At 32.9% G+C, this 8,265-nt stretch overlaps 2 protein-coding genes across 4 annotated transcripts; one reads left to right on the forward strand and one right to left on the reverse strand.

Annotated features, from left to right (window-relative positions):
• Positions 1-1,727: 1,727 nt before the first annotated feature.
• Lint-O (L(3)mbt interactor in ovarian somatic cells) lies at positions 1,728-4,942 on the reverse strand. Of its 2 annotated transcripts, none has more exons than XM_085196221.1 (6): positions 4,818-4,942; positions 4,393-4,641; positions 4,028-4,326; positions 3,300-3,872; positions 2,567-2,920; positions 1,728-2,047 (listed from the first exon to the last, which is right to left on the reverse strand). In XM_085196221.1, exons 2-6 carry the CDS (start codon positions 4,637-4,639, stop codon positions 1,901-1,903), a joined length of 1,620 nt encoding a protein of 539 aa, XP_085052347.1. In that variant the 5' UTR covers positions 4,640-4,641; positions 4,818-4,942; the 3' UTR covers positions 1,728-1,900. The 2 variants fall into 2 exon arrangements, with proteins under 2 accessions (XP_085052347.1, XP_085052346.1); XM_085196220.1 differs by having other exon boundaries at positions 4,725-4,936.
• A 272-nt stretch (positions 4,943-5,214) lies between these two features.
• Positions 5,215-8,059, forward strand: LOC146532579 (GTPase Era, mitochondrial-like). 2 transcript variants are annotated; one of them, XM_085196223.1, is made up of 5 exons: positions 5,218-5,552; positions 6,181-6,305; positions 6,746-6,920; positions 7,218-7,403; positions 7,596-8,059. In XM_085196223.1, the coding sequence occupies exons 1-5, from the start codon at positions 5,364-5,366 to the stop codon at positions 7,971-7,973; spliced, it is 1,053 nt and encodes a 350-aa protein (XP_085052349.1). In that variant the 5' UTR covers positions 5,218-5,363; the 3' UTR covers positions 7,974-8,059. The 2 variants fall into 2 exon arrangements, with proteins under 2 accessions (XP_085052350.1, XP_085052349.1); XM_085196224.1 differs by lacking the exon at positions 7,218-7,403 and having other exon boundaries at positions 5,215-5,552.
• Positions 8,060-8,265: the final 206 nt, after the last annotated feature.

Here is an 8,265-nt window from a genome sequence, read left to right on the forward strand (position 1 = left end):
CCCTTAGGGCGATGAGTACGTCCTTGAGGGTGTCGATTGCTCTGTCCATGGCCACTTGCGCCGGCGGGTGGGAACTGGCCGGTGGTTGCGATGCGTTCGCTGCGGTTGCTGTTGGTCGCCGGGCGGCATCAGGGGCCGCGGTGGTGACGGGGTGGGTGGTTGCTGCTGCGGGGGGAGGTTGGGGTTGACTCTCCTTCTGCCTCCTTGTCCTCTTCCCCCCCCTCTTGTGTTTCCTGCCAGCGCCCCTAGTCGAAGGGGGGTTGGCTGGGGCCATCAGGGTTGGCGCACTCTCGTCCGAGTTAACCATATTAGTGGAAGCCGGTGGGGCGCCCCTGGTTGGGCGGGGCGCCGATTGGGAGAGGGCCACGGTGCCGGCCCTCTTGTTTCTGTATTCCTTGCGGAACTGCGGGCACGCGGTGAAGTTCGCCGGGTGGGCACCCCCGCAGTTAATGCAGGTGGCAGATTCTTCGCGAGGCCGCGGGCAGTCGCGCGCGAGGTGCTCTTCCCCGCACCTCACGCAAGCCAGGCGGAGTATGTGACTTAATAGCACAGCCCTCAATTATATGGCTTCAGTATTATAGCTGTATACAGGATGTCCCAGGTGTCAACGATAAAACGAAAACAGGTGATAGACCAAGTCGTGACAGTTATGAGAAAAATATTAAAAAAAATCTGTGTCATGTATTTTTCATATTATATTGATTTTAAAAAATATCGGAAAAACCGACACCCTGTGATGGTTTTTCAAGTCCCAGGACTACAAATATAACTCTATCACCTGTTTTCGTTTTATCGTTGACTCCTGGGACATCCTGTATATGAGATATTTGATTGAAAGACAAATTTGAATTCAAAACTGAAAAACATTAATAGATATTTAAGAAATACACACAAACATACTTTGTGTACATATTTCATTTAATAATTTAAGCAAAATATATGTTTAAATTTCTTCATCATAGGATAATCAAATGGATTATTATTCTAATGTTTGTTTATCTGAATTCTGAATGCTTCAGCAAAACAATTAGTCAAGGTAATGGGTTTTTCTACTGTATACAAAGAGCAAATTAGTTTAATTCCATGATCGAAAATTATCCTATATCATACATAACTTTAACAGTTCTTTGCAAAAAATTTTTGCACTTTGTAAAATATGTGACACACAAGTATGGTCACATTAGGTGTTTACCAATTTCTCACAAATTATAAAATACTTCTTATTGACTCATTTTCGTTTAACTAAATTAAAATATGTATTAAAATCAGCTTATCGGTGTGTCCCACAGACTTTTTAGTCGTATAACATAAATATATAAATTCACAAAGATAGCGTAGCCGTTATTTTTATCAGTTACCAGGGATGATAGGTAACTGAAGCGTCGAATTTGTTATTAAACAAGTATTTTATAGCTTCACGCTTATGGTACGCAATGGTAATCTAGTGTTAAGACCCTCCGTTCCGCACTTTCCGCCAAATTGTCATTGGAAGTCAACGTCGTTGCTTTTTGCCTTGTTAGTAGAACGAAGAAAATAAAAATAATAACAATAATTCATTCCAGCGAGTGGGAATCGAAACCACAACTGTCGAGTTTACAGCACCCTTGTGCCACTGCGCGACTACAGTATTTTTTTTAAAAAATATTAAAGAAACGGATACTGATGTGAATGTGGTATTTGTTAATATATTAAGACTAAAGTTACAATTAAATAAAATTAAATCACACTCAAATTGAAAAACTTTGTTTATTTAATAAAAAAACAGACATTGAGAGAGTTTTACTTAATTTATTCTAGTAAAATAAAATAACTTTTTCAAATTTTTCTTTTAAACTGATATAAATAAAGTTCTCTTTAAAAATCTAGCATGAATTTTGTAACTTCATTTATCTAAGATTAGCTAACCCCAACACATAGTCCAATCATCTTTTCGTGTTTGTAATTTAACTATGATTCTGTATAAAGCTAATGCAGGACCCAAGGGAAGTCCGAGACCTCTAACAATGTCAGCTCTACGTGCCATACTCAAAGCCTGTCCATCAAATTCCTAAAAAAAAAAAATAAATAAAAAAAAAAAAAATTGCTTCACACTGTATTCCGCATATAGCAGGGGTATGGCTCAACGTTTTTGTCTCCTTACTTGAGTGTATAAATTAAAAAAATTCTTTCTCACGAATAGGAATCGAACCCACAATCGCGTTTAGTGACTCTGTGCTGCTGCGCCATGACGGCCTCATCATAAGTTAGCTACAGTAATAATATTAACGTGTTAACGCCATATATGAAGAATTCAATTCAATTCAACATTAACGTGACATTTTTGTCAAATAAGTATATTTTATTTTTATCTATTTTAGTATTATATATTAAGCAACAATATTTATAAATGTACTTCTTTACTTATTTAAAGAAATTGATAAGCAATTTAACGCTTTTTTAAAAGCCTATTGTTCCAAAAGTTTGATCCTCAAACAGGAGTTGGAGGATCAAACTTTCTCATTCACAGTATGGCACCGGACCATAAGGGCCTCGAAAAGAAAAATGACAAAAAATAAATACTACAAACCTGCTCTCGTAATATAGGAGCAGCTTCAGGCAAATGCTCACTAAAATAATCATATACATCATCCACATTCCAATTACTGACATCAGGTATATTTGGGTCTATAGGTACATCTGTTAATTTAGTAGGAGCTCTATCTAATTCATGTGGTTTAAGGAATGGATCTGTTGGTGAGCCTTTTGTGCTATAATCTGTTGAACTTGGTACAATTGCTGGAGACCCTACAACTGTAGGTCGAGATTCCAAACAATTGTTACATTCCCATTGGTCCCATGCTTTTAGTCGTTCGGGTATTCGTGGTGAATGACATAAAGCATGATATGCATCAGAACATATACTACATACAGTCAATATACCCTGTAATAAAGTTATTTATTATTTTTTGTCAGCTTTATGCATGCAGCAGGGTAGGCAGGGGAAGCCAAGTAGGAAACACTGCTCCCTACTTTCCGGCGAATTCTACAGGCATTGCCTATTGAGTGGCTCGGCGCTTTGCCTCCGCATCAGAGCAATGAAATTCATATATTAAATATTTAATTTCCACAAGTGGGAATCGAACCCCCAATGCTTGTTCCCCACAACTAAGTTAAAGTTATTTTTAAATATATTTTGTTATTCAAGCAGTATATTAAGTTAAATTGCAGATAATTATTTACATAAATTAAATGATAAGCAAAAAGGTATGTGCCTTACTTATACTATTTCTAACAATATAGGAAACATTTTTAAAACTTACAGCATCATTAGTTTCACAACAAACCACACAAGTTTTACAATGTGGGCATTGCCAAGTGTTATCAGGCCTTGGCTTTAAAATTCCAGAACCTGATTGAAGGCAGCTTAAATGTGCTTTATTATTGCAATCCCGACATTCCACTAATCTATCATTAGATCCTCTAGGTTTTTGTACTAAACAAACAGAACACACTCCGGAAGTTTCGTGACTTATTGGCTCCTCATGATCCATCTCGTCTCCGCTCCCGTCAAACGATTGTTGGCTTTCAGATAGAGGAATATCATCTTTATCTTTACCATTGAGCTCATTTTGTTCATTTAACATTCTTTTTCTAATTGTGCTTTTGTTTAGAGAACCAATGGGACGCCCTCTTTTACGTTTACTTGGAACATTATTATCTGAAGGATCAAATACTTTCTTAGCCATTTTACGTCTTTCTCCAACTCTGACTCCAGTATTGTGAGAATTACTATGCACACTGTTACAAGATGTACCACCGCCTCTGGATTTTTTTGGCCTTCCTCTTGTACGCTGTGGTGAGGATCTACATGATGAATTGGCTGAAGATGTCATCTAAAAATATGTTACAATTAGTAAAAGAAATATCTTTATAACAACTGTACTTTTAATAATAATAAAAAAATATATGTTTAACAATAAAATATATATAAAACATTTTAAGCATAAGTAATATAAAAAATATTTAGATTATTACAAAGAAATATTACCTTTGTATTAGAATCGGTATATTCAAACTTAAAACTATCAGAGCTATCTCCATCATGGTCGGCGGGACCGAGAGCTAAAGCACCATTGGGTAATTTTACTAAACTTCCAGATAAAAGTTCTTTGTTGATAATTGTTTCTAATTGCTTTTTACTATACTTAGATTCTTGTGAGGCAGCAACTTTAACAAGTTCATCAAATGCTATGCCATTTTCTAAGTAACTTTGATCTTGATATATTAAAGTAGCAATAGCAGATGTAATTATTCGTCGCTCACTTGTTGCAACGGAAGCACTCATTTCTGAAAATTTTATATTTAATTATTGCTAGTTAAATTGAAAAAAAAAAAAACAAAAATTTGACTTACTGTGATTTTGTGATGACTTTTTCCGCCACTTAGCTGCGTTTCTGTAGCTTACATTATCTTTATAATCGACTTTGTAAATACTTTTTTCTTTAAGACACCGTTTAAGATCTGCCTTTGTATCTTTCGGTGATACTTTATAACATTTCAGCATAAACTTGCAAATTCTGTTTATATCTGGTCTAGATTTTCGAGAACGTAAATGATCAATTGCTGCCAAAATTTGATTTTTATACTTTATCTCTGACATTTCTGAAAAGGAAATAAGTTTGTATTTTAATAATTATTAATTTATGTAGGCAAAGCAGGATAACTTTAATGAAAATAATTAATACCTGAGCAAATACATGCCGACAAATTTAAATATATTGTCGAAACAGATACTTAATTATCAGTAGCATATGTAAAATAAATAACAAAAAATAAACCTTAAAATAAAAGTTGTAAGCAAAAAGTATTCAAGTATAGAAACTCGCACTCGACGAGTATACAAAAGTCTAATCTAAACTGCTTACTGCACAGTGCACGCACACTACCACTTGCGCCTCGTAAGTACACTACCCTACGTAAGTATGTAGTATAATAGTCTATGCTGTGTTATATATATATTGTAATATAATCCACATGACATATCACTCCTTATATACCCTTAATATTTTCTAACTTTTATCATTTAAAAATATAATAACGTATAAGAAAACTAGGTACGATACGGTACCGTGCTGGTCTGTTTTAATAGTGCGGTTCACTTATTATATATGTTGACTGTTCCATTGGGTTTATTTACATACATTTAACGTCATTGTGACATTTTATATAAATTTTGTTTTGACATTTTCCAAAAAGGGTTAGAGGTTAGAAGCTGAAACCTTATTTTACTAATATTGAATTTAAAAGTAATATAAAGATTTGATAAGTGTATGGCTTTCCTCTTAATTCGTCATTAATGTTAATTGTTTGATATTGGCGGTAACATGTCATTATTATGCCTTTTTACATCAGGCATAAAAATAAATAATGCTTTTATAGTGAGAGCTCTTTTCTATTCGTCTCAACCACAATATGAAAATGCAAAAAAAATAGGAAAAGTCGTGAATGTTGCTATTATTGGTGCACCAAACGCTGGGAAAAGCACTTTAATCAACAAAATCTTGAACCGAAAGGTTTGTACACTTAATTATAAAGGTAGCTTTATATAAAAAATTACAAATAGGTACATCATTTCAAAGTAGAAGTTTAATATCTATTTACCGGCGAATTCTGGAGGAATTGCGTGTTGAGTGGCGGAACTCTACACCTTACACTTTGACTCGACACCAGAGTAATGAAATGAAAATATTAAATATTTTGTTACCTCGAATGGAGTTCAAACCCAAAAGCTGTCGCGGTCACAGCCACACGCTTGTGGCCCTGCATCATAACTGGTTTCATTATAATTTATAACACAATATCGGGAATCACTGGTTAGAATTAAAAAATCTTTTTAATTCATGTCTTGATACTAGGCTATAGCCTAGCTCTATAAATAGAGTGTTATATATAACACCATGTTAATCATTATAAATTGTTTTTTTTTTTTGTAATTTTGTTTATGTTTATGAATAAATTATATTATATTATATTAATCACTTGTAATTAGCCTACCATACTTGTGGTCAGAATTACAAAGGGAACATAGAATTTATCATACACTAATTTTAATAATTTTAAAATTAGTGTATGATAAATTCTTAATTATTATTAATTTTTTAATATTAATATAAAAGCTAGTAATTCATATTATTTTTACAGATATGTGCTGCCTCTAATAAAGTCCATACAACAACAAAATTGACAAGAGCCATTACCTATGAGAATAATACTCAAATTATATTTTTAGATACCCCTGGCATTGTAACTGAGAAGGAAAAGAAAAAGTAAATGTCATTTATTTTTAAAATACATTTTACTTTGTATGTGATTACCCAGTTTTATACTTCCTTTGTATCTGTATAGATAGTATAAAGCTTATGAAAAGCGTGTAATATATATACATTTCATTATTTTATATTTATAGTAATTATCATATAAACTTTTACTTATGTATTTATAATAATATTTATTGCAGATATTTGCAATATATGACTTTCCATATATTTTTTTTGTTAGATTCATACTTTCGTTTATAACATTTTTTAAAATTTTTGCTGTACTATTGTCTCAGCCCTTATTTTGTGTACAGGTAATACAATTTCAGGCACATTCTGGAAGAGATCATTTCTAAAGAAAAGTCTATAGTTGAAAAAAAATATGTCTTTTCTTTTATATATGTATTTACTTATTTAGAGAAATAAAAAATATTATATTTATATTTTAGATACAAATTACCAGAATCGATGCTTGCAGCATGTCATAAAAGTTTAAGATGTGCAGATGTCATAGGTGTAGTGCATGATATATCAAATAAATGGTCAAAACAGGCTCTCCATCATGATGTCATTAATATGTTGGAAATGGTTCAAGACATACCCAGTTTTTTAATAATCAATAAGGTAAATTTAATGTCCTATGATATTTAAGTGTAATAAATATAATTAAACAGTTAATTTTAAAAATAAATTTTGCCATTCATTAAATCCTATATATATCAGTGTAGGTAGTGAAAACCTAGTGATAAGACACTGTCTGTAGTCACCATTTTTCTTCCAATTTTTGAAGCTTTAATTGTTATAAATATGAAGAAATGAAAATATTTCGTTCTCTCTACAATCTCTAGTGGGATTTAAACCCACAACCTCAAGTTTTCAACTAACAAAATCTATAATGCATTTCTTTTTCTACTTTTTCAGGTAGATATGTTAAAGTCTAAGAAGCAATTATTGGATTTGATTAGAAATCTTACAAACGGAATGATAGCTGGGAAACCAATACCTCGTTCTAGGCATGTTAAAACAACAGAAGAGAAGGGTTTTGATCATTTTTCTGATGTATTCATAGTATCTGCACTAAATGGTGATGGTGTGTCTGATATAAAGGTATATTAGAAAAAATCTTGTGTATATCAATATATTTGAGAAGATTGTGGTACAGCAAGACCGTGTTGTGCAGAAAATGCTATGGTTGCGAGTTCAAACCCCACACAGAGGAATGAATTATTTTGCTTTCTTCATTTTTTTAAGATAAAGCAACTTCAAATCTCGCTAAACAAATGTACTTTTGTTTTTCAGGAATACCTAGTAAATAACGCTAAGCTTCGCAGTTTGTGTTATGATCCATCAGATTGGTGTGATCAGTCACCTGAGGTACTAATAGAAGAAGCTGTAAGAGCAAAATTTATGGACTTTCTTCAGCAAGAAATCCCTTACAATTTGATTACTAAACTGGAATATTATGAAGATACTACAGAATTAGATAGAATTCTTTGTTCTGTGTCTGTAGAATGTCCATCAGAAAGATTAGTAAGATTAATAAGTGGGTCTGGAGGAGGGCGATTACAACAAATAAAGTCAAATGTTAGAAATGATCTTATGGACATGTTCAAGAAAACTGTAGTAATAGATATTAAATTAAGGGTTAAAAATAAGTCCACAGCTGAAGAAATATAAATGAAATAAAGTTATAGATAGACTCGTAAATATATACATATTTTGTTGTTATAAAACTGTAATAATAAAATACTTAAAATACAAAATCACTATTATTATTAATATTATAGAATAAAATTATTTGAGGCAGTCGTGGCGCAGTGGCATAAGCGTATGAAATGCGACGGTTGTGGTGAGCCCACAATTCCCACTCGTAGAATTTTATTATCATTTATTAAAATTTTGTTTTTTTCGCTCTTGTAACAAGGCAAAAGACATATTGCCTTAAAAATTCGACGGAAAACGGGGAACA

The sequence above is a fragment of the Heliconius melpomene genome, chromosome 13, assembly GCF_056956725.1.
Source record: "Heliconius melpomene rosina isolate 202511_hmr_F chromosome 13, ASM5695672v1, whole genome shotgun sequence".
In the NCBI taxonomy this organism is placed as follows: Eukaryota; Metazoa; Arthropoda; class Insecta; order Lepidoptera; family Nymphalidae; genus Heliconius; species Heliconius melpomene.